Below are 26,815 nucleotides of genomic sequence, written 5' to 3' on the forward strand. Positions count from 1 at the left end.
ACCCTTTCCCCCCTAAACCCCCAAACACTTTGTATATGACAAGGTGCCAATTCAGCTACAAGGCCTTTGGCCCTCACATTTTCAATCAACAAACTGATATCAATAGTTACATTTTATTATTATTATTTTTTAAAATCTCCAATTTAAAACTGATTTCATGCCTTGTGAGGTCAAAGAACAGTTGCAACAAAAGAAAACCTGGTGAACCTATGTAGCTCATGAATCTTGATAACATAATCCAGCACTTATTCTAGATGCAAAATCCAGGCATAAAATTTTCTTTCCGCCTTTGATTGAGCTCTTTAGAGAAGCTTTGGAATAGGAAGTAAATGTAAGAATATCGTTGCAAGTAATTTAATAAACTTTATACAACTTGAATTTCATTTATCAGAGAGAGACAGAGAGAACAGCATGCGCACAAGATAGCAAAGACTTCACCATTAATAAAAAATAAAAACTAATACAAATGTAACCTTTCCTTAAAAGAAAAAAGATTTACAGCTCTATAAAACTAACGCCTCTTCACTATTTATAAAAGCAATACCCTTCCATCACAAAGAGATTAAAGGTCTATACAACTGATAGCATGGTCATCCGATCCAAGCAAGGGTATTGAAATTGCATTACTAAGTCAGCTTTCGCCATATAGATCCCTTGGAAGCTGATAAGAACTTCACTTTTGGGAAAACAAACCCTGCCTTTGGGGGATTTCCATCAACAAGAGAATTCTCGTAAATCTCTTTGCACTCTTGTACTACCTGTTTGACAGAAATAACAGAAATATCAAACCTGCAGAGGACAGAACTCAAGCACTTCTCCAAAGCACCATTGGTAAATGAAACAAAAGCAAAGAAAGTTTAAATTCTGCAACACAAGAAATAATTTAGCTCCAAGTCACTCTAGGTAACAATTTCTGTAAAACTTTGGGACACTTCCTAAATCAATGGGGGATGTAAAGTTCCCTAAAGTTATATGTTCAACATATGACAGATTAAATACATTCTACTGTGGTTTATACCCGTATAAATTAGTGAACTTGGTCCTTGTGACATTTATAAAGCAGTACACATCTCATTAGCTACTGAATTGCACCATTACTTAGGAGTTAGGACCCTCCTGTAAAGCACTATGAAGTGATTTGATTTCCATTAGACGTCATAACACACCATGAAGAAACTAATTTCACATATTTTAGCATCCAACAGTTTAGCTTTGATTTAAAGCTGAGGAAAAGAACTAAAACATTGCGCACATACCTCCTTTGCATCCTTCCTTGGTATGCCTTCCCGTAATGCAACAAGTTTCTCAACAACATCAGGCTGCAAGAGGAAAATATCGATAATTTATTAATCGAAGAATCTGAAATCTTCAGGTACTTTAAAAGATGTCAAGATTTCTATGCCTTAACTTCTGTGGCAGAAAATTAGCAATAAACTTAAAAAGAGAGTAATGAAACATTGACCCAATATTATCTCAGGGTAATGCTTTCATTAGCAGTTGACAGATAAACCATGATTTATAATAATACAGTAAACCAGAAGACAATTCTAGGAGCACCTTATTGTTTATTAACAATAAGTAGGGGAGAAACTAGAAGAGATGGTCACTAAATATATAATTTATTTATATCTAGATTACTTAATTATTTTATTAACCTTAAAAGATTAATTGATTTACTTAGGAGGTGCATTTTAAAATTTCTAGTAACAAAACTGTGATGGAAAACTCAGAGATTTCTTCATTAACAAAAGAGATTACCGGGCAGTCAGGTTGATGTTCAAGAATATTCGTGTAAATGAGCGTGAAGGTATCCAGGCTTTCTGCTGAAGCAAGTTCTCTTAAATCACTCAGTATCCTGACTCTGTTTTCGACTTTCTGCAACCCAAGTGAGGAAAATTGGGATAAAGAAGCATTGGAAGAAATTGAAAGAAAAATCTAACCAAGAATTAAAAAAAGTTAATCTCTCTTTGATAGGAATTCCCTTCAGCAGATAAGCATACCTTTTGGAAATTCACCCAAAAAGAGAGGGGAGAGTGTGTTGGGGGGGGGGGGTGGGGGTGGTGTTGAACAAAAGATAAACTTTCCAAAACATGTATAAAACTTACAGAAACAGTTATATATTCCCTAAAAAAGTCCATAAGAACTTCTTCATCCAGCCTCATCCGTTCTATGGTTTCTTCCCTGATATAGCTTTTCTACAATCACAAGCACCATTAGGTTCATCATGTCGTAAAATAAAAATAACAACATAGATATAAATTACAAGAGAGTACAAAAAAAAGCATGATCAACTTTTAAATGTGAAATAAAAAACCTGTATTAAAAGATGATCGACGTAAACAATCACTGTTTCCTCCAGGCAAGCTTCAACAAATCTCCTAAATGATCTTTCTTCAATGTACCTTAAATACCCAAAATAACATGCCAAAAATAAATGTCTAATTTGTATGAGACATACAGCAGTAACATAATCACCATAATACCAAACCAAAGTATAAAACCTTTGAAAGGGGAAAAAATCTGTATTCTACAACGTCAAAATTGTTCAAAATGCATTCCTACTTAGTGATCGGCCTGCTAGTTCATGCAAATCTGAAGAAGTTACCACGGACAAGCTACATGCAGGGAAACTTGCATGTGGTTCTGGCCAGGCTTTCCTGAAGCCAGAGTTCCAAAATTGGTGATACTCAAACAAGTCTAAGGCAAATTAATGAGTGGTTTTTGGGTTAATTAAAAACAAAATGATCAGATAGAAGACTCAGGCACAAGCATGTTTAAAACACATAACAGAAGTTCATCTGGAATGTTCAAGGAACAGAACTATTCATTTCTTAGATTCAAGGATTTATTGAATTTTAATAGACACATTTGTTAATATCAAAACTAGTAGAAGAGAAGATCATAACATGCACCAACCATAAGGGGGTCTTGGGAAAAATCCCGCCTTTCTTCAAAATTCAGAAAGGAAAATATCCTTCAGAAATAAAAGGCACAAACCATCACTACTATCTTGGGAAGAGAGGAAACTAAAAAAATATCATATGATTAATGCAGTACAACACGTACAATTGTAATAACATGAAGTAACTTGCAAAAACTGGTTTTGTGATATTGAGGATCAGGCATTCCTTACTCCTGGTGTCAATAAGACAATTAGGTGGAGATAAATTCAACCTACATATTATACCCAAGCAAGAACTAGGAGACCTATATCATCCTACATTTCATCCCCTTTTCATTGGTTATACTAAAATTTTGTTTTCATTATTAAAAAAAAAAAACTCAAGTTTTTTTTTTTTTTTTTTTTTTTTTTTTTTTTTTGGTGATAAATAACGTAAGAACTTTTTATTAAAGGATAGCCAACCCAAGTACACTGGAAATCATTTTGAGTCCTCAAAGTATCTAGCATTCCATTCCCGCCATAAACTCCAAATCAAACAATTTGGCACAAACCTCCAGAAATCTATATTTCTATGTCTTCCAAACTTGCCTTGCCATGAAGCCAACTACTCAATAACTTTATATGGCATAACCCAATGGATGCCAAACAAATTGAATACCATAGACCACAACTCATATGCTATCGAACAGTGAAGAAGAAGATGATCCATCGATTTTCCACACCTTTTGCACATAGCACCAATCATGCACTACAATATGCCTATTCTAAAGATTACCTGTAGTTAGAATCTTATGTAAAGAGGCAGTCCAAGAAAAGAATACTACTCTAGGAGGAATCTTCGATTGCCACACTATTTTCCAAGGAAATGAAATGTCAGAAGAAGGGGATAGAGCATGGTAAAAATCTCTAACCTCAAAACCTTTACTCATTGTTGGTTTCCAACAAACCTTATCAGCACCAAAGCCCTGTACATTTGTGGAATAAAGCATACCCCAACACAAATCCAACGCTTCCTCCTCCCAATCTTGCATTGGGCGACATAACCAGATGTCCCAATGAATCCTCCCATGAGAGAAACGCATGACCTCTGACACAAAAGCCTCCCTTTATTATGATTTTCTCATTAAATCACTATATTAAACTTATTAATTTATATCACTTGACTATATAATAGCAATTAGTAAAAATATTATTTTATTAATTACTATTAAATTGGTATAAGTTTACCATTATATGAAAATATATGCTTTGCAATAGATAGAATATATAAATAAAAATATATTTAATAATTTATTAATAAACGTATCCCGCCGCATCCACACCCTATTTTTTCAAAAATTGCCGAGTTGCCGCACCGCACCTGAACCTAAACCCAAATCCGCAACCATGCTTCCTAGATTTCCACACACTAAGAGCATTTGTAGCAGTGGAGCTAAATAGCTATAATGCTATTTTAGCTCCACCAAAATACCAAAAAGGGCCACACAGCAATGGAGGCATAGCAATAATTTTTAGTTGAACTGCTACAGTGCACATCTATCTATAGATGTGCATTGTAGCAGTCATCTAAAAAAAAATACATATATATATTTTATTCAACCCCCGGATTAAAATAATACTGGGTTGTTTATTTTTTTCATTCTTTTATTCTTCATCTCACCGTCCTCTCTCTCATCACTCTCAAGCTCCCATCTGAGAAATTTCTCTCAAGCTCTCACCTCTTTGAAACTCTCAAGCTCACTCTCACCATCTCACCTGAAACTCACCATCTCTCAAGCTCAAGCTCTTAGACCGATGCCGTCCCAGCCGAAGCTCGACCCACCACCGTCCCAGCCGCCGATCGCCTCAGACCGAGCCGTCCCAGCCGCCCATCTCTCTCAGATCACCTCAGTGCTTGCTCGCCGATCAGTGCTGCTTCACCAGACCCACGCCGGCATCAGTGTTGCTTCACCAGACCCACACCGCCGATCGAAGCTGCTTCACCAGACCCACGCCGCCAATCGGAGTGCTTGCTCTCTGATCGGGTGGGTTTCTAATGATTTTTTATTTTGTTTGGTTTGGGTTGAGGAAAAAAACTGAAGATTTGGGTTTTTTTTTTTTTTTTTTTGCCTGCTGTGTACTGGTGGTGGTGGTGGTGTTGGTGTTGGTGGTGGTTGTGGGTGTGTTTGTGGGTGTGGCTGATGGTAGAGGTGGTTGTGGCCGGTTCTGTGTATGTTTTTTTTAGTGGGATATATTATTTTATTGTAGTGGTTATATTATTTTATTGTGATGTTTATATTATTTTATTGTGTTGAAAGCTAAAATAGATCCACTGCTGCAGCATGTGTGTAGATAAAATAGGTAAAGTAACTTTTGGTGGAGCTAAAAAGCTAAATTTTTAGCTCAATTGCTGTGAATGCTCTAACACCATATGTCCCTAATACCGGTTTAGGGAATCACTAAAGTTAGCTCCAAGCTTTCTTCTTTTTATTGAAGAAAAGAAAAGGCATGTTGAAAATCCAATCAAATATGTTGTTTAATCTGAATGTTGGTCCCTAACCACCTCAAATAGTTGCCAGTCCCATCTTATAAAGGCTATGCTCCAGAATAAAACTACTTAGAAAAATTATTAATTTAGGATGCCATCCTAATGCACACAAAACATATCAAGGATAATAGATAGCCGTAAGATAGAAGGGAGCACACTAAAGGCTGTAATCCTGTCCATGTCAAACACTACTTTAATTCAAAACAATAAAGGTACACAAATGTATGTTGAACCAACAAAAGCCTGCAGTATTGAAACCTAAAAACAGCGAAAAACTAAGGTTTCCAAGGACAGAGAGGAAGAAAACTCACATCTTCACATCTGTAAAATAATCACTGAATGTTGCAACCAGGTACTCTGTAACTTGTCCTTCACACCAATCTGGAATATGCAAAAGGTGAAAACCCAACTCAGATACAAAGACAGTTGTTTGAAGAATAAGTAAGAAAATCAATGAAATCATTTCCAATTAAAACAGTTTCATCATTAACAAGTGCATAAATTGCATAAGAAAAGCAATGACCGCATGATTTAAAATCACTAATTGATTAACTTTGAAGCAATATGTATCAAGTTGTTCCATGGGATCCGTAAGGCACATACTCAAAATTTGTCAAGTTGTTGAAAAGTAATAAGCATAAATTTCTTGTACACTTTTTATTTACTGGGACACTTCCTGATCTAATATATAAATACTATGAAAAGCCCACGTCACTTTTTTTTCTTTTCAAAATGCATCTACTGATGGTCTGGTTGTCTCTTGTACATAATGACATCCATCATGAAATCTTTTCTTCAGTGATAGCATATGTTCCAGAGACACTGCCTTCTGCCTACCTAATCTATTTTTCCCCAAGAGACAATTTGAACTTAACTCAATGACAACTTAATTCCAATTACATGGGCTTGTCCATGTGGACACTTTTGCACAATTCTGCACTAATCACAACAATATCTGCTGTTAGGTCTTTAGCAATGTATAGTTTTTTTCTCAACGTCTGTCCATGTCATTTTGGACATTACATTTGTCCTTTACTCCTTTAAATCAAGGAAAAATTTCCTTAAAATTTAAGGTGAAATATAACTCAGTACACATTTAGAACCGACGTATATAATCTTATAAATATGGGGACAATTAACTACATTTTGGACCACCAAATTGAAGCCTGATATACTAAATTCACACAAAACAATAAGCATTTAGGTTTTGGTTAAGATGAAAGCGTGGTTTAGTTTAATGATCCACAACTTATGGATTGATGTGACAGTGGCCATTAGGCCCATTACACAACCAACCTGTGACTGTCAAGAAAATAGTCAAAGGGCCCACAGTCAGGTTGACTCCAATCAAACCATAGTTACATTCTAATGTTAGAAAAATCTTAATTGTTGATTACACATTTAATATTACATTTGATTGGCAAGAAAAAATACTGACATTTACATACTAAATTTTAGATTTTTGGAAGCTGCCACATTTATATAACCTGAAAGCTTAAGGGAATAAATTCCGTGTGTTTATTCTCTATTAACCTCTATAAATAAGAGGCTTCTCAAAAAAAAAAAAAAACCTCTATGAATAAGAGTATAAAAAAGATAAAAGTTTGAAAAGCATGCAAAGATAACATAGTTCCACAATTTTGGTATCAAATCCCTATCACTTATTATGAGATATTTTAATAACCTGCACAAAAACAAGCCAGGTCAAGTGAACTGCAGTAACTCATTGCTTTTCTGGTCCTACCAGTGTTTTAAATGGTTCAGAGTAAATTCAATTCAAAAAATAAATTGGAGGGTTAAACAGTTAACTCTGGTAAATATGAAGTTACACCATGGTCTAAATGGTATGTCAAAATATGCTTCCAAAAGTTTCTTTTGACTTTATCAAAACTATGATGCATGGATACGGTAAAATTGGCAAAGTACCTGTGATGCGGGATACACAAGGAGATTTTGATTTTAATTTAGTACTATTTATTTTTGAAAGTCGTTTGTATTTTTTGTTTTAGTCCTAATAGTTTATTAGGCTATTAGTATTTTAATATTTGGAAGAAAGGTTTTTTTTTAAAGGTAATTAGGGTTTCCTACGCCAATTAAAATTAACGTTTAGTTTATCTATATAAGCAACTATTTTTACTCCTTTTGGAGATGATTTTGATGAATGAAAAAAGTTATTTTCTTGGTTTGGTGCTGACTCCTAGTGGTTTTTTCTTCGCTTGGTGCTGACTCCAAGCAAGCCTAGTTGCCGACTCCAAGGTTTCTATCCTTTATTTTCCAGTGTACACTTGAGGCCCCAGTTTACAATCAAGGCCCTACACACTTCAAAAATAAAACCACCTCTTGCCGACCACAGATCCCACAGCCTAGAAACCACTGGACTCAGCCGCCACCCATAACCATAACTGCAAGACCCAGCCCAGAAACAACCACCAGAGTTCAAGCCTGGTTTTTGGATCTGATGACCGGCACTGAAGGGCAGCCCTGCTTCGGTTTGATCTGGGCCCACATCCATATTGCGCTGCCACACACTGTCACTGTCTCTACACTGCACTGCCGCTATCCCTTTGGCAGGCCTCGCTTTCACACAACGTTGCTCAGTCATGCCAAACCCACCGACCAAATCTCAAAAGGTAACCCAATGGTCTCCCATCTGAGTTGTTCCCGTAACCCGGCTTCTTTAGATAGCCTTTGATACCCGACCCAGTCCATTTTAGATTACAACCCCACCTTAACGACCCCTCACCCCCCCCCCCCCCCCCCCCCCCCCCAAAAAAAAAAAAAAAAAAGTGAACTCAACAACAATAATAATAAATCAATAAACCAGGTCACTCCAACCAGCACACATGCATTCATTTGAGTCACTAGTTGCAATTATTTGTTGAAGATTATTCCAGAAGAACCATTGTGGTATTGAAACCACCTATTTTTTATGGTTTTCCAAACGACAACCCATGGTTTTTCAGAATTGGCTATTCGATGTGGACCAATTATTTGCACAAGTGAGTTTATCAGATGCAAAGGAAAAGGTTTGGTATGTCAAAATGAGAGTTTCTGGTATAGATTCAGAGTGTTATGACTTAGGACCATTATGAGTGGCTTCACTTTAGTTGTCACCAATCTCAAATTACTTGGGAAAAAATGAAAGAATACATTTGTATTGTATTTCACAAGGATCTACCTCGATCTTCTCATTGCAATTTTCAAGATCCAAGAGACATTATAAGGCAATGGAACAGACAACCAATTGCACAATTTGAAGAAAATAGGATGAATGTTTGTGCAATTTCTAATCCTAAGCCCACTCCAGTGCAGTCTACCATGGAGAAAGTCATAGAGAAATTGACAAATGGCCTCCAAAATCTTTCTGCAAACTTAATTAAAGTGTCTCAAAAGGTCAACAATAACTTCAAAGGTAAAATTTCAATATGCGAAAGACAATATTGTAGAGCCTAAACAAGAAAGTGAGCAATTTAAACCATTCATAGTAGATTTAATTCAACCTATTGAAGAGTCAGATATATTGCCCATTGTTGAGAAGGACGATTCCATCATACTTGACGAAGAGAAGGTTCAACAAGAGACTACCACATTAGAGGGTGTACATGATGTGAAAGTTGAAGTTGTTGAATTTGCTATAGATCAACACTCCATAGTGCCCGAAGATCTATAACTTGGTGATGTTAAAAAGGCTGATACCACAGTGGTCCCTATGGTTCATAACGTTCAAGATAAGATTATGTTGATTTCACACATTGATTTTGTGATTCCATATTGTGTTTAATGATGTGCTAGAATGCAAGGATTTTCTATTCTCAATGTTCCCCAAGGTGATTCCAGACTTGAAGCAAGTGTTACTTAGCAGAATTTTGATCCTTCAGCACTTCAAAACACGAGGTTGAGTTTTCTCCAACCAGGGAGGGGAGAATGATGCAGGATACACAAGGAGATTTTTATTATAATTTAGTATTATTTAGTTTTGCAAGTCAGTTGTATTTTTATGTTTTAGTTCTTAGTAGTTTATTAGGCTATTAGTATTTTACTATTAGGAAGCAAGGTTATTTTTGTAACAAGGTAATTAGGGGTTCCTATGCCAATAAAGTCAAGAAGGCCATAGCCTTTAAATACGGGAGTTATACAAGAAAAAACACCAAAGTAAAATACTAAGATCTAAAATTACAAAAGTTTTCAAATTTCAAGAAAGACAAAGATCTCTCAATTATCCTCATCCAATCAAACAACCACCTCAGAGAAAGAGTATTCAGTTTAAATATTGATAATTGAGTCCCATCAAAGGTCCTAACCTCCCTCCCTCCAAATACTTACATAAGGCATAGAGGTATAGAAATCCAAAATGATGCTACTCTGATTTTTACTAACATACCAATTACCCAACCACTGAGTCAGTAATAAAAACTCTACAAATCCCAAACAAAGAGAATACTTGTGACCATAGCTCCCAGGCAAGTTAACATCAAACAAGGCAGTTCACAGTGGCCCCTCATTATACAAGTAGCATTAATCAGTTATAATCTTGCTATTCTTCTTGAGATTATTGACTGTCAATATTTTACCGTGTTGCTGCCCAAATTAAAAGAGCCACCTTTAGAGGCTTTTGCCTTCCAAATGGTGCCAAGGAAAATTAACATGCCCTCCCCTCTCTCTCTCTCTCTCTCTCTCTCTCTCTCTCTTCCCGGATAAGTGGGAAGAAGATTTAACTAGCAACCTCCACTTCATGAGGCATGGCCCCAGCTGATTGTGTTACCACTTGAAGTTAACCTCTGCTCCTTTTCTTATTGCCAGACAGTTGGATCCTTCCAACAATAGCATCCCATCCAATTCATCCCCACTCCAATTAACTCAGACACATAAAGCAAATCATGGAGATGTTGAACAGATTCAAGCTTGCAGTCCAATAATGCCCACAATGCATATGACATGCTATGGCTACACCTCAATTTTATGTCTACTGTAATTTCTAAAACCCCAGAAATAAGAGTTTCTAGGATCTTCTCCGCACCATAAACCACTAGTCATGTAAAAACAGAATTATTGCCATCCCTAAAATTAAACCTGATAAAAAGTTGAAAATTTCCCAAACAAATCTAATATTTTTTTCAAATTTCAGTCAGTGTGCTCCCCTAACTTATTTTTCTAGAGTTTTTTATTTTTTATTTGTTTTAGTGCATCCCTAACCTCACTGGTATACCATTTACTGCAGTCCTCCCCATATTTTGCTCTTACTGCCCAAACCTTTTGAAGGAATTTGAGAGCAAGCCATCTCCCAATTCTTGAAATGATACACCACCGCATCCCTTTATCTGTTCCCACAAAAAAAGATTAAAAAAAAAGAAAAAAAAAAATCTTTTGACTTATATTCTCTTACCAACATAAAGTAGGTAAGTAAACTAGGCACTATCCTCTAACTAAATCAATGAAAATGGGACCCAATTGAGGTCTTTGCCTGACTAACTCATAATACCCTAGCATCTAATCTCCTCTACAAGGGCACATTTCTTAACACACATGTCAACAAACTTCCTCCTTATTCCAGATTTCTTAACACGCACATCAATGAGTTTAAGTATCACTTGGTTAAGTGGAAGACCGTTTGTGTAATGGTTCAATATGGGAGTTTGGGTGTGTGAAATCTGGTTTTATTTAATAAGTCTCTGTTTGGGGAAATGGCTATGGAGATATGCTATGGAAAGGAATGCCCTGTGGAGAAGGGTAATAGAAGCTAAATATGGTAGCATGTTGGGGGAAGGGGTGTTCATGTAATGTGCAGTGGCCTTATGAGGTTGGTTTATGGCATTACATCAGGAAGGGGAGGAATGACTTTTATCCTTTTATCATCTTTAAGGTGGGAGATGGTTCTTGTATTAAATTTTGGCATGACCCGTGGTGTGAGGGGCTTCCTTTGAAAAATATCTTCCCAAAACTATACAATATTGCTAGCAACAAGGATGCTTTAGTGGCTAGTTGTTGACATCCTCAGAGGAAAACTACTGTTGGAATATCAAATTTACTCAATCAGTTCAAGATTGGGACTTAGAGTTGGTCGCATCATTTATGGACCTTATATATTCTGGATCTTGGAGAAGGAATGGGGGTGGATAAAATGTGTTGGAAACTCTCTCCTAGGGGTGTTTTTGATGTTCGTTCTTATTACAGGGCCTTACAACCCCCAAACCCATATTTTTTTTCCATGGAAACCGCTGTGGGAACCAAAAGTGCTTACAAATGTTAGTTCATTTATTTGGACAACGGCTTTGGGTTAAAAGTTTTAGCTATATTGACCGCATCTTTTGGCGTGACTGGTTATTCCTTACCTTGGGACCAAATTGGTTATTGGGCAGTCAAAATTGTAACAGGCGTACCAAAAGCTATTCCTGTAATAGGATTGTCTTTGGTAGAGTTATTGCGCGGAAGTGCTAGTGTAGGACAATCCACCCTGACTCGTTTTTATAGTTTTCACACTTGTATTACCTCTACTTATTGCCATATTTATGTTAATGCACTTCCCAACGATACATAAGCAATAGTATTCTGAAAATTTTAACTGTTGATTATTTGGGGGGACAAGTGGTGGTAGTAAATTGGTGTTGCATGTGTAAGAGGAACATAGAGACCACTGACCACTCACTCCTACACTACCCAATAGCTCAAGAGTTGTGGAATATCATGTGTTCACTATTTGGGGTTCATTGGGTCATATGCCACATAGTGTTGTGGAACTTTTAGCAAGTTGGTCAGGCAAGTTCAACAGACTCAGATTTATGGTGTTTTGGAGAATGATCCCTCATTGTCTTATGTGGGTCATTTGGAGGAAAGGAATACACGTGCCATTGAAAGATTGATTCATGAGTTGAAGCTTCTATTTTTTCAGACTTTGTTTGATTAGGAAAATGCTATGGGTGTTTTTACTTTTATTTCTTTACCTAATAGCTTTTTGTACTTTCGTTAGTAGTTAGATTTTTCCCCGTTGCCTCTAGCACACGGTCTGTATTTTTTTACAAATTTTTTCAATGAAGTTTATTACTTATCAAAAAGATCTAGATTCAGCCCCTTGAGCTTCCTACCTAAAAAAGAAATGGGGTCCTTTTGAAACTAATAACTACACCATTGTTGCACTCTATCCAAAAATCCTTCTGCCTGGAGACACATGGTTTGGAACCTAAAGTCTTTTCCCAAATGCATACACCCCCCCCCCCCCCCTCTTCTGGCCTCCCCATGTGCCCACCCTTCCCGAAATCCAAAATAATAGGAGAGTGATCTACCATGAACATACCCTTGCCAATTGCTCCCAAAGCCCTCATCTAGCCCTATCGTCACTAGGACAATGAACACATGAAAAATTCCAAACAAAACTGATCTCCATTGTATAACCGATAAGTAACTGTAAAATTACTTGGCCTTTCTGAAAAAGCTTAATAGTTAACTCCAGCACTCCTGGATCTTCAAATGTAGTAACATAGGAACTGCAAATGGTAAAAATAATTTACCTTTCTGATAAAGCTTTATGAGTAACTCCTGCACTCCTGGATCTTCAAATATTACACGAACTGTTTGATGGACAGCTTCCTATCATCAATGCAGAATTTAAATATTAGTTCTAAATATCTATTTCAAACACATTATACCAATCAGGATTTACAATGTATGCTAACAGCACATATAACAACTTTATCGAGCACGAAGAAATACACACGGGCCAGTTTAGGATTGAACTGATCCAAACGGATCCCGTAAAAAACTCACTACAAAAAAATTATAGTTGCATCAAATCTATAGTACACTACAAAAAAATTATAGTTGCATCAAATCTATAGTACATTGGCCGAGTACAAGGCCATGGCACATATGTCATGTGAGCTTATTTGGATTAAGTACCTTCTCATGGAATTAGATTTGATATGCAATTGCCTATAGCCATGTATTGTGACAATCAAGCAGCAATTCATATTAATTCTAAGCATGTGTTTCATGAGCAGACAAAGCATATACAGGTTTATTGTCAACTTATTTGAGAAAGAGTGGAAAGTGGAGTAATTCCCAACCATATGTCACAATATATATATATATATATATATTGTGAACTAAAAAAAGAGTCACCCAAGAATCCAAGAAGTATACCATAATGACCAATACAATCAAACACACAAATTAGAAAAATCCATCAAATCACAAATCAAACAAAGATAATGACTTCCTACAATTGACAACCAATCCAACAAAGTTTTAAAGAAAAAAATTTTAAAATCCGGTATAGTCCCCCTAGAGTCCTAAAGCTCTGATTATTCCTCTCCCTCCAAACACAAACCACATCAAACAATGAGGGACAGCCTTCCAAATAACACCATTGCGATGATGCCCAAATCGCCCCTGCCAACAAGCTAGTAGATCAACCAGAGTCTTCAGCATTACCCAAAAAACTCCAAACATACCGAACATCATAGACCACATGATGCAGGACGTGTTAAATGAGTAACAAAAAGGATAAACAAAAAAAATCCTAAGCTTCACCATCTAGAATCTGCCTAGAAACCTTAGGTATCACCACGTAAGGGTGTCTGGCATCACCACCAAACAAAAGAGGAGCTCATTCTCAACTCATTAAATTCTTATTCTAAAATATACCGCCTTTCACCATTACAATAGCCTAGTTTTATAGGGTTCAAGGATTACATCAAGAAAGACATGCTGAAACAAAATTGCTGCACATCAAGCTGCAAAATTGCCACACATCAAGCTTGCTTTGAAAAACAAGTCAACAATTTCAGCTAAGCATGCGTGTACATTGCATGCTTCCAAATTAAAATCAAACATAAATGCTCTTTTGACTTTGGTGCTCCTTGCATCACCACAACTTAGTAGCAATAGGGCGATGAAGTAAAAGATGGTCTACTGATTCCCCGTTACTTTTGCACATGTAACACCAATCCAAAATCCAAACATTCCTTTCCGGTAAATTATCAATCATCAAAAATTTCCCCAAGGCAGAAATCTAGACAAAAAAAAAAAAAAAAAATCTCTAGAAGGGATCTTTGGCTTCCATCTGCTTTTCCAAGGTAAGAAGTGATCACTACAAGTCCAAACCCAATAATAGCCACTAACCTCAAAAGCCCTTCTCTTATCTGACTTCCAACACATCTTATCCTCCCAACCTCTCATAGAAATGCCATAAATAATATCCATAAAATTGGACAAGACTCCAACCCCCAATCCTGAACAACTCTCATTAAATTCAGATTGAAATAAAGAACCCTATTAGAGAACTTCATAAGATCTGCCACAAAAGCCTCCTAATCTCAGCTGATCTTGAATATCTCTGGAAAACACATATTTAAAGGCTCTCCCCGCAGCCAAAATCCTGCCAAAACTTCACTCTAGACCCATCCCCAACCTCAAACGAAATGTAGTGTGAAAAGTAAGGCCAACCCCGATATGTCACAAGATATATTATAAGAAATAACATACATTTTAAGCTTTTCAATATGCCTTCAAGTACAATTCACAAGTTTAATTATAAAGCATTTAAGTTTTGTTAAAGTATTGGATTTATGTTGACGTAATGGCCTAAGAGGCCCAGTTATGGTGTAACCCGATGTTGGGCTAAATCTAGCTTCTAGTCTCTCTATATATCCTATTAAGGGTGCAGTGTAATAGTTTACTTGAGTATACTATAAAAATGTAGCTGCTAGGGCTTTATCTTGTGGCTGTAGGCCGTTGGCCGAACCATGTAATCCCTTATGTTCTTCTCTCTTTCTTACTTCCGCTTTTCTATATTATTTTATTCTTGTCTTTAACAAGTATATGATGCAGTAATAGAATAATAAATATATAGTATGTAGGGTATTGTGCATGTGAAATTTGAAGGAAAATACACCAAAAAATATATAATGAAAACCTTCAAATTTGATCATACCTTTGCAAACTCTAGGAAACCCTTGCAAGTGTCTTCAAAATTAACCTATATATGAAAAAGGAAAAGCAAGCTTAAAAAAGGAAAAATTCTTGGCATATATTTTACAATTTCTAACATATAAAATTTGCATTAACACAAAAAGATAAGAAAGGCCAAACAATAAAGTCAAGGAGAGAGATTAAAATCTTTATAGCAGGAGCTCAAGTCAACTACAAAAATAAAACCAAGAAAAAATATAAATAAATACAGTAGCCGTCATTCCTTTTCAAATTTGATTATGTATATTGATTTTTTTATTGTTAGGTACACTAGTAGATTATTGGTGTACCTATTGCATATGTCCCACGTATTAGGATTGTACCCTTTGCTGCACTTTTTAAATAAATTTCTTACATTTAAAAAAGGTTGTTCATTTTTTTGTTGGCAATTAGCAACGACGGATTTTTAGATTGGTATCACAGTAGCCTTTTGGTTGGGTATTGGAGCGACATTACTGATTGATAAAACCTTAACTTTTGGTCTTTTTTTAATGCTTCAATTGTGAAATAAAATATCAAGACATGTATATCTTACAATTTCTAACATATAAAATTTGCATTAACACAAAAAGATAAGAAAGGCCAAACAATAAAGTCAAGGGGAGAGATTAAAATCTTTATAGCAGGAGCTCAAGTCAACTACAAAAATAAAACCAAGAAAAAATATAAATAAATGCAGTAGCCGTCATTCCTTTTCAAATTTGATTATGTATATTGATTTTTTTATTGTTAGGTACACTAGTAGATTATTGGTGTACCTATGCATATGTCCCACGTATTAGGATTGTACCCTTTGCTGCACTTTTTAAATAAATTTCTTACATTTTAAAAAGGTTGTTCATTTTTTTGTTGGCAATTAGCAACGACGGATTTTTAGATTGGTATCACAGTAGCCTTTTGGTTGGGTATTGGAGCGACATTACTGATTGATAAAACCTTAACTTTTGGTCTTTTTTTAATGCTTCAATTGTGAAATAAAATATCAAGACATGTATATCTAGGGATTAGTTGCTGCAGAGTGAATTCTCCCAAGATACATCTACACAATTAAATTTTGGATCTAATCTGAGTATATGGATTGTTCTAAAGATTCAAAACCCAATTTTTTTCCAAAAGTATTTTTAAGACATAGAAATGGTCCAATTTAGGGCATTGCCCCACTCTGCCTTATGTGAACAATTTGGACAGAGAAACAATTGTATTTTCGACAGCACTAATTATCTACTTCTGAGTAGAAATCCATATAAATTTGTGAGTGGTCGAATGTGATTGGCAATGTCTCTTCTCTCTCTTGTAGGTTTTCTTGATGATATTCAATTCTAATTCTTTAAAACCCTTATTACAGCTTCTATTCTTAGGCTGTGCATCTTTCTAATAAAATTTTCACACTAGTTATATGAAGAAAGCATACACGTACAATTTTCTATTGGTAATCTGCACACGCACGTGTGTGTGTGTGGATGTGGGGTTTGAAGTAATGATTATTGGTTTTGTGTGTTTTGAGCTTAAATTATGGAACTAGAATGAAGGTATTTTTTTTATTTTTTATTATTTTTTATAAGTAATAAGAATAGTGTTAATCATGAAGAAAGAACGAATAAAGCAAATACAAGGCGTTCATGATGGTGAACACAAGAAAAAGCAACAAAAAACAACAAAGATAGAAAAAGTAGCTTAGGGGATAATACTAAGGGAAGAAAGAAACTCAATGATGGAAGAACAAGTCGAAGAACCCTAACCCCCAGACCAATCAAACAGGGTACTCTGGCATAGAGCTTGTAACTGAACAATCGATTTCTCTTTAGCCTCAAAAGTGTGCCAATTTTTTTCCATCCAAACAACCCACATCAAACAACCAGGAACCATATTCCAAATGTCGGAAGTAAATTTCCCCAACCAAAAACCAAACTCTCCATAGAACCTGGCATGACCCATTGGATCCCAAATACCTGTAACATTTGTACCCACAACAAGTGAGCTACAAGATAGTGTAGGAGAAGATGATCCACAGATTCCTCATTACAACAGCATATACAACACCGATTTGCCAAAGAGAGACCTCGGAGCATCAGATTATCCAAAGTAGGTATCTGACCATGAGCTACTATCCACATGAAAAAAGCCACCCTTTTAGGAATCTTAACCTTCCAAATACCCTTCCAAGGGAAACTAGGGATAGAACCATCCCATATCTTATTGTAATAAGACCAAATATCAAAATTGTCATTCCAATTAAGACACCAATGGGAACTGTCACACCCAACACCCCTAGGAATCTGAGCTTGAATGAAATCAAGGAAAGAGAAGGCAGCTTCTAATTCCCTCTCGTGAAAGTCCCTATAAAATCTCAAATTCCAAAATCTATCATTTCCACCCTCCCGATGACACAATACATCAGAAATGCAAGCTTCCTTGTCATTTGAACACGCATATAACTGAGGGTAGAGCATTTTAAGTGAGATATCCCCAACCCACCTATCATGCCAAAAAAGAATACAAGAGCCATCACCCACCACTAGGGCCAAATGTTTGGAGAATCTCTCCCAACCTTCATTAATACCATGACAAAGACCACACCCATGGGCCCTTTTACATACTTTAGTATTCCACCCTTCTTGACCCTCAGCATATTTAGTGGTAACAAACCTCCGCCAGAGATGTGTTCCTTCTTGTCCAAACCTCCATAACCACTTTCCTAATAGGGCTTGATTGAAATGCACTAACTTCCTAATCCCTAAACCACCCATCTCTGAAGGTGAACACACCTTCTCCCAAGCCACCAAAGAATATTTGAAACACTTCTCTAAAGACCCCCATAGAATGAAGGTATTCTTGGATTGAAATATAGTTTCCAAAAGAATTGGATGGGATGGGATAGGTTTAAGGATGAAACTTTTTAAACGGGACAGATGTGGGACTGTATTTCCAAATCTACGTTGGATTGGGACAGGTCTACGGTGGGATAACTGCCCTCAATAATGTAAGTAATGAGAAGCCAATTTCATGTTAATTTTATTTTAAGTGTAAGCTGTAATCTTTTTGTTTTTGGACGTGAGATGTACTGTTGGTTGATTGGGTCTTATTTTGGGGTTTGTTTATTTTAGTGGGATTTATTTGTGAGTTTATTCATTTAGTTTGGACTTAGGTATCAAAGCCAAAGGAGCCAAAGTCTCAGTAGGGTTAAATCTGTCATATATGACTCATTGAGCTTGATAACTAGCGCAGATTAAATAAATAAACTCACAAAGAAAACCAAATCAAATAATGATATGAGAAACGCAAAGAATATATATATATATATATATATATTTTTTTTTTTTTAATTTAGTTTTATTTCTTTTTGGAAGTCAGCTGTATTTCTAATTTTCAATTCAATTTTAGTTTAGGTGTTTGTAGTTAATTAGGTTATTAGTATTTTAATTAATTTCCTAAAGTCAAGGTTATTTTTGTAATTCACTAATTGGCTTCCCACCAAGAGCCTTGTAGCTTAATAGCATTGTCTAGTCTCCTTTATAAGGAGAACTAGGGATCAAATCCCCCCTTCCTCCACTTGTTGTAACAATTAAAAAAAAAATTCACTAATTGGCTTTCCTAAGTCAACTAAAATTAGGGTTTAGTTCTAGCATTCTATATGAGCATGCTATTATACTGCAATGAGACAAGTGTGCCTGATTAATAACACTTCTCTTGAAAGTTGTCTTATGGTTTTATGTTAAACATATCAAACACTAGGTACTGACTTCTAGGTTTGTTCTCTCTTACTTGATGCTGATTCCAAGTAAGTCTAAGTGCTGACTCCCAAGTAATCTATCTTTTTTATTTTTTTGTTCTTCAATTAGTTTGTCACATCCATTTTATTTTTGTCCATGTCCTGTGTCAGATAGTTAAACACCAAAATAAGGCCAAGGGACCAATAGTACAACCCATGTACATAAACCAGAAAATTACAGAATTACCCCTAACACAAAAAATAAATAATTAAAAATTAAAAAGAAATTGGCTTCTCACTGCCTGCGTTGTTGTTGGGAGGGGGATTGAGGGGGACGTCACAATCTTTTCTCCAAAATGTTTATGAGACATGAATGTTTGAGAAATCTTTGAATGCTGAATTCATCACCTTGATGCCAAAGAAGATGGAAGCTAGGAATATTAAAAATTTATGCCTGGTTAGCTTGTTGAGGAGTGGCGCCAACAGTTTGTCAGAAGAAGACTCACTAAGCCGAAATAATAAGTGGCAGTAATATTAGACTTTATGCCTGGTTACTCCTTGGGTTTGTTGTAACAAGGCTTTATGCAACTAATCCCTCATAAATTAGAAAACAACTAATGCAAACACTTTTCTTAAAAAAAGTTACTCTAGGGATAATAGGCTGGTCTTCCCCTAGAGCTCACATCGACAGGAAAAAATGGGAAACAGAAAAAAGAAAAATGGAGGAGCCTATGATATGCTAATTACCATTCACACCAAGCACTCACACGTAAAAAGATTAAACCCAATACACAAGGCTCTCGCTTATGTTGAACCCATAACCACAACACATCACTAGGGAAAAAAGCACAATAAAAACACACACACACATGAAGGAAAAAAAAAAATACAAAACAAATGAACAGGGAAAAAAAACAACAAAAAATAAGGCACTCAGTTTCAATCTGTTTGGGTCAAGCAATTTGATTCATTTGAAGAGTGGGAGAATAGTCATCCATTTTTTTTGTATAATTTGATAGTTACAATGGGGGAGGAGGGATGTCCATCTATTCAGCCTGTTATCTTAATTTTATTTAAAAGAAACAGAAAATTAAAAATTAAAAAGAAGATGAAAAATTGCTTCTCCTTTGCTTGGAACATATTGCTGACTCTAGAGATGATGGACAATGTTTTTTCAGGATTACCAACAGACATTCCTACCTAAATTATTGAACAAAGTATAACACTGATTAATTAATTTATATGAGACTGACCAATAAACCCAATTAAGAAAAAAAGAAAGGCAGCAAAGTCATACATTCACATGAATTCATGACATGCTTACTCCAAAGGGATATACGTACTATGAACAAAAGTTCAGGAAATACATTAGAGTACTAAAGCTAAAGGAACCAATTGATATACGGAATGTAGCAGGGTCATGACTTATTTTAGCATTGCAGTATTCAGGAACCCGAGAGAGAGAGAGAGAGAGAGGAATAATAAAAGACGATGAGGAGAAAAGAACTTGGATCAATAAAAATATAACCTGTTCAGCATAGTTTTGTGGAAGAGCTTCCATAGTGCTATTACTTAGCTCCATTGCAAGATCATAGCAGCGCAGATTGTTGTTAATCTGTACACAATAACAATAGGAGATTTTTGTTAATATGTACACAGTCAATAGCAGAAACATATAATAAGTTAATTTCAATGCAAGTGCCAAACATTGTCCCAGGCTAAATGATCAAATAACTCACACACCATTGCACACAAAGGTTCCAGACCAACTTCAGAAGCAGGTTCTTCAAGTCTCTTCCTCTCAGCGGCTTGAAAATCAATCATGACCTGAAGCAAGATAAACCATGAGGTCCAAAAATGGGGAAAGCAAAAAAAAAAATCCACATCAAAGCTTTTAATCATATAATAATGACTTCTAGCAATATTAACTGATCAATTAACCCACTCACATAGTAAAGAACTGCATAAGAGTGATATTATCATCAAGAGAAGAAACTAAGAAAAATCATTCATTAATAACTCCCTCAAGCGAAGCAATTGAATACATTCATATTTGAAAGAAGTAACTTTTTTTTTATAAGAATTTTATTGATGAAAGATTGTACAAGTAAATAGGGAACAAGTGGTGTATATTGGCTGTATACCCAAGAGTTCCGCTACAAAGATCATGAATACATTGAATCTATGAAATCATACAAATTCGAAGGTCTATGATTTAGGGCCTGATGATGTGGCCAACCATTCACATGGCATGCTGACATGGCCGAATAATCTACATGGGCATAATGAGTTGGCCTACTATTCCTCATGGGATGATGACATGGCTGAGTAATCTACATGGCAATGGACGTTCTTTTAAAACATGTGACAAATTGTCTTTACTGTGCAGGTTATAGTTATGATTTTTGATAATTCGATAGTTACAATAGGGGAGGGGGGAATTGAATCTTAGATGTTGTGAACACACTAGGAGATGCCAATCAGTTGAGTTACAAGGCTCTTGGCAGGTTATAGTTATGATATTTAAACACGTGCTAGCTATAGTTTGTTATGATTTAAAACATGATTAATTGTTTTTGCATCTACTAGCAATAGTTTGCTAAGGGGTTGTTATTAGGGGTGATGTCCACCTGTGGTTAGCATAACCAACTCCTTAGCGTATAAATAGCAAGGTTGGACATTGTAAACTCAACTTTGTCATTGAATAAAAATTTCCTCTAGAATCAGAATTGAGATTTGACAGAATTCCAGAAGTTTCAAGGGATGTGAACAGAATATACTTGAAATTAAAGCCTTCTTCCTTCATACTTTATTGGATTAGAGTGTTGCTTTTATTTTTCCGCCTTGTTTTTCTCTCTAAAATTGTTTGATCATTGTATTTTGAACTGATTGTACTTCTCTCTAAGTACACCGCCGGTGTACTAGGTTGTTTTCTTCCTAATAAAATTTTTCGTTCCAAAGTAGCATTCATTGTTTGGACAGCTGCTTTGGGGAAAATTTTGACGATTGATAACATACACGAGAAAATTATGGATTCTAGATTGGTGTTAAATGTGTAAATGCAGTGGGGAATCAATAGATCATCTTTCATTGCATTGTCCTACTGCAATCCAGCTTTGGTCTATGGTATTCACATTGTTTGGTCTCTACTGGGTAATGCCGAAGTTTGTGGTTGAACCTCTAGCATGTTGGCAAGGGAAGTTTGGTCGTCATCACAACAATATTCTCTGGATGGCTGTCCCTCCTTGTTTGTTTGATGCGGTGCATTTCGCAGGAGCAGAACAACCAATGTTTTGAGTATTCTGAAAGGACAATAATGAATCTAAAACTTTTATTTTTTAAAACACTACTAGATTGGATGTCTATTGTAGAAAGCCACTCTATCTCTTCAATTTATGATTTGATGGATGCTTGTAATTTTTGTTCTTGATTATATTGATCCCCAGCTGTATACATCGTGTATACTTGGGTGACTCTTTTTTTTAATGTTTAATAAAAATTTTATTATTTATTTAAATAAAAATAAAAACTGTTACTTATGAAAAAAAAAAATCAGAATTGAGATTTGAGAATTCTCTCTCATTATGCTGCCACTTTCTTTCTCTTTCTTTGAAATTCCTAAATTTTCTTTTGTATCATTCAACTGCCATCCACTGACATCAAATAGAAGAGAGATCCCTTGGAAGGTCTGCTTCCATCCAATGTTGTCAAATAGAAGAGAGATCCAACACAATGAGATTTTACTTTCTCCATAGATGGCTCTTGCCCCTCAAAAGTCCTCCTAATCCTTTCCCTCCAAATTTGCCACTTCAAACAAGATGGAACTATAATTTTCTTTATAAGTAATGAAACTTTATTGATACCAGAAAAAATAGTCACCCAAGTATACAGGATGTATACAAATGGGGGCAGTACAATCAAAGCGCACAGATTACAACGATCAATCAAATCATAAATTGAACATAAAGAATAGAAACCCACAACCAACATCCAATCCAACAAGGTTTTAAAGAAGAACAGCTTAATGTCCGGAAAATAACAGCGTTGAACTATATTCCACACTCTAATTCTGTAAGTTTTGTAATGTCAAAGTCCAACTTGATGCAGGACAGTCTTAGAATACGTGTGGTTTAGGGGCTTTCTTTCTAGGAATGTGGTGAGAATCAAGTGGGTAAGATTTAGAATCTTAGGTTGGATATGTAGAAGGCAAAAAACTTGATTTGTTGGAAATCAGGTTAGGAAAGAATATGACATGAGAAAGCTAAGAAAAGCAAGGAGAGATAAGATTAGATACGAAGGTAGAGGGAAGACAGTTCCAAGAAAAAATTTAACCAGCTTAACTTTCAATTCATTTCATCCCCTCAACAAAGAATACAGAGCAGACATTTTTTATGGCCAAGATTACTTACCAAGGAAGTATTCGCTCTTTAAATATAATATATATATATATATATATATAAGAAACTTACTTTATTAATGTGAGTGTATGTTGTTATGGCTGCTGCCTAGACTGTGAAAAAATCATATACATGCAGAAAATTGAAGAAGAAAAAATTGTTCTATGCACACTTTATAATTGTTGTGTATGCTAGAGTGGATGCGGAAGAGTAAGCATAGAATAGGAACACCGAGAACACGAGGGTTACGTGGTTCAGCCTTGACGGCTTACATCCACGGAGGAATCCCTTAAGGGCTACATCTTTATTATGTATAAGAGTGTAGTACAATAACCTCCTGTGTTACAATGAACCCTAACATGAGTATATATAGGCGACTAAACCCTAGACTACTAGTACAAGCAGGACTGGGCTTGGGCCTATTACATTGGGCTAATATATGTTTAATATATATCTCTAACACCCTCCCTCAAACTCAAGGCGGAAGCTCGATGAAGGCTTTAGGTTGGATAAGCATGAGAAGATCACTTGGAGATGCCGTGAATAATGCCTTTTGAAGAAATCACATTGAAGAATATGCCAATTGACCAATTTCGGAGTCTCAAATGCAGAAATGGAGCCCAAAATTGGAATCTCCGCGAAAAACTGAGCAAGATAGGCCCTGTCGGAAAATTTTGACTTTTGGTCAAAGGTCAACGCAAAAAGTCAAAGTCAACGGATCTTGGTCAAGTCAACAGTCAGGGCTCACGGGTCAGATCCGGGTCGGCCGGGTCAACGGTCAGCTAGGTGACGAGGTGCTGACGAGGCGACACTGCTGACGTGGCTAGATGACATGTCTGATGACGTGGACTAGGGCATGCGTGCCATGCTGACGTGGAGCGGTGACGTCAGATGACATCAGCATCAGTTCTTCGGCGCGTGGGAAGGCGCATGACAACATTACCGGCGCGTGGTGGCGAGACAAATACCCGGGTGGCGCGTGTGAGTTCGTTTGATCACCAAATTCTCAGGCCAAGTAGATCGGGGGACGACAAGGCCGTCTTGGCGGCGTGTGTGGCTAAGATCCAAGTTGGAAGTCAAGAACGTTCAGCAGCGCGTGTGAGAGTTCTAGGAGCCATTGTTCGCGCGTGGTGGCGCGTGCGGCTGTTGTTGGAGGTCGGTGCCTGGGTTTTGTAGATTAGTGGACGAGGAGGCCGTCATGGCGGCGCGTGTACCAAGAACACGATCTGGAAGTCAAGAATCTGAGGCGGCGCGAGGGAGATTTTCCGGAGACAACTGAGGCGCGTGGAGGCGCGTGGCAGGGCTTCGGGTGACCGGATTTCTGGGTTTTCCTCACAGGAGGCCGAGGAGCACGTTTGTGGTGTCGGTTTCGACAGGCGAAGGCTTGATGTGCACAGATCTGAAAAGTTAAGTCACGGCTTTGCTTGAGTTTGTGGATCTGGACATAGCAGTGAGCCATGGCGGCTGCGAGATGCTGTGAAATCTGGATCCAGCAGACAAGCATCTGTGACTTCTGATGGTGGTGTGCACGTGAGAATCTTTTTTTGCTTGTTAGAGATGTTTGTTTGATGCCAAGAACGAAGTTTGGCTCTGATACCATGTTGTGTATGCTAGAGTGGATGCGGAAGAGTAAACATAGAATAGGAACACCGAGAACACGAGGGTTACGTGGTTCAACCTTGACGGCTTACATCCACGGAGGAATCCCTTAAGGGCTACATCTTTATTATGTATAACAGTGTAGTACAATAACCTCCTGTGTTACAATGAACCCTAACATGAGTATATATAGGCGACTAAACCGTAGACTACTAGTACAAGCAGAACTGGACTTGGGCCTATTACATTGAGCTAATATATGTTTAATATATATCTCTAACAATAATTACTAAGTTATGAGAACCAATTCAAAAATTATTTTGAACTTTAAGAATTGTATTTAATTTTTGAGGGATTAATGCATATCAAATATGTCTATGAAAGTTTGGCTTAATCACCTGAATGATTGCCAAAGCAATTCTGTATAGCATGACATCAGTGCTATTATCCCGAACAATTTGCACTTGCTCTCCTAGGATTCTGAATAAATCAACTGCAGCTGGTGTATACAGCTTTCCATCCTCTGTTTTCTTTGGTGCCTGCACCTTATCAGCCTCCAAGATATTCAAGTACCATTTCTAGAAAACAGAACCAGTAAAAAGCAATAGTTACATGGGAGAAGTGGTCTGGCTCAGCAAGAGAGGTGATTTGCGCAATATCATAAATGATCAAATATGATTTGCAACAGATTGATAAGGCAGGTAAATAATTTACCCTTGTTGTAGCTTGCATCCTCTCTACATATGCATTCATGAGGGGATCCATGGCACCACTCTCAGAACAAACTTGAGCCAAAGAGTCATCAACACCAAGCCCAATCAGGTTATCTTGGTATTCAACTACCCAACCAGTTACCTAGTTGTAGGCAATAAGAAAGAGAAACAAAAAGTCAGGAATATGAAATTCAAATGATAATATGAGACACATTATACCTAAAACAGTCAGAAATAAAATATGCTTCAATAAGCAAAATACTGAAACCATTTTTCCACCCCCATGTACTTTAACTACAGTTGCTTCTAAGAAAAGTGCCATGTCTGATGTAATTATTCAGCTGTAGGGCACTCCAGTGATGTAATTACCCAATTGTAGAGCACTATGAAAGACCTCTGGACCAATAATTACATCAATCAGCAGCATCAGAAACAGCAAGGTGGAGCTTATCATCAACTAACCAGCAGTTTTTATGAATTTAGATCATTCATCACTTGATAAACAAAGGAAGTGCTACAATGGTAACAAAAATTGAATTTATCCAAACTAGACTCCGTCAAAATCCAAAGTCCAAGTATAGCTACAATGACACATCTTGGTATGAGTTAACTTGCAAATGGTCAAGTTGTTCCATGTGCCATAGCACATGGTCTGTTTACTTCTGTAAAGACTATTTGCAAAAATAAGATGCTTGCTTGAAAATCATAAGGAATTGAGCAAAATACCTTCAAAATCTCTATATTTGTTAATTCATTCGCCCTGTCACTGAGCAATCTAAGCATCTGAATAAACCTCTCAGTATACAGATTTACCATGAGTTGGAATATTTCATATCTGCCAGCATGGAAGACTGAATCAGTGCAAATAAAACATTTACATGGAATATAGCCCTCAACACAAAAAATGCTTCCTAAGTTCAACGTAAGTACAGGCAGATATGATGACGGACTCATCCATGTGAGCTCACGCACACACATACAACTGCACAAACTACAGAATGATAA

The 26,815-nt window shown here is 36.6% G+C and overlaps 1 protein-coding gene across 1 annotated transcript in view; it reads right to left on the reverse strand.

Moving 5' to 3' along the window:
- Positions 1-330: 330 nt before the first annotated feature.
- LOC126713519 (exocyst complex component SEC6) overlaps positions 331-26,815 on the reverse strand; it is a 45,743-nt gene continuing 19,258 nt past the window's right edge. Inside the window, exons 13-25 of the mRNA XM_050413278.1 lie at positions 26,537-26,645; positions 25,812-25,952; positions 25,496-25,675; positions 20,845-20,928; positions 20,630-20,716; positions 15,355-15,399; positions 12,932-13,010; positions 5,741-5,810; positions 2,315-2,402; positions 2,106-2,195; positions 1,759-1,875; positions 1,257-1,319; positions 331-758 (exon numbers count right to left, since the gene is read on the reverse strand). Of these exons, the coding sequence (XP_050269235.1) occupies positions 627-758; positions 1,257-1,319; positions 1,759-1,875; positions 2,106-2,195; positions 2,315-2,402; positions 5,741-5,810; positions 12,932-13,010; positions 15,355-15,399; positions 20,630-20,716; positions 20,845-20,928; positions 25,496-25,675; positions 25,812-25,952; positions 26,537-26,645 (1,285 nt within the window). The 3' untranslated portion in view covers positions 331-626. The remainder of the gene's footprint in view (positions 759-1,256; positions 1,320-1,758; positions 1,876-2,105; positions 2,196-2,314; positions 2,403-5,740; positions 5,811-12,931; positions 13,011-15,354; positions 15,400-20,629; positions 20,717-20,844; positions 20,929-25,495; positions 25,676-25,811; positions 25,953-26,536; positions 26,646-26,815) is intronic.

Source organism: Quercus robur, chromosome 2 (assembly GCF_932294415.1).
Source record: "Quercus robur chromosome 2, dhQueRobu3.1, whole genome shotgun sequence".
NCBI classification, from domain to species: domain Eukaryota; kingdom Viridiplantae; phylum Streptophyta; class Magnoliopsida; order Fagales; family Fagaceae; genus Quercus; species Quercus robur.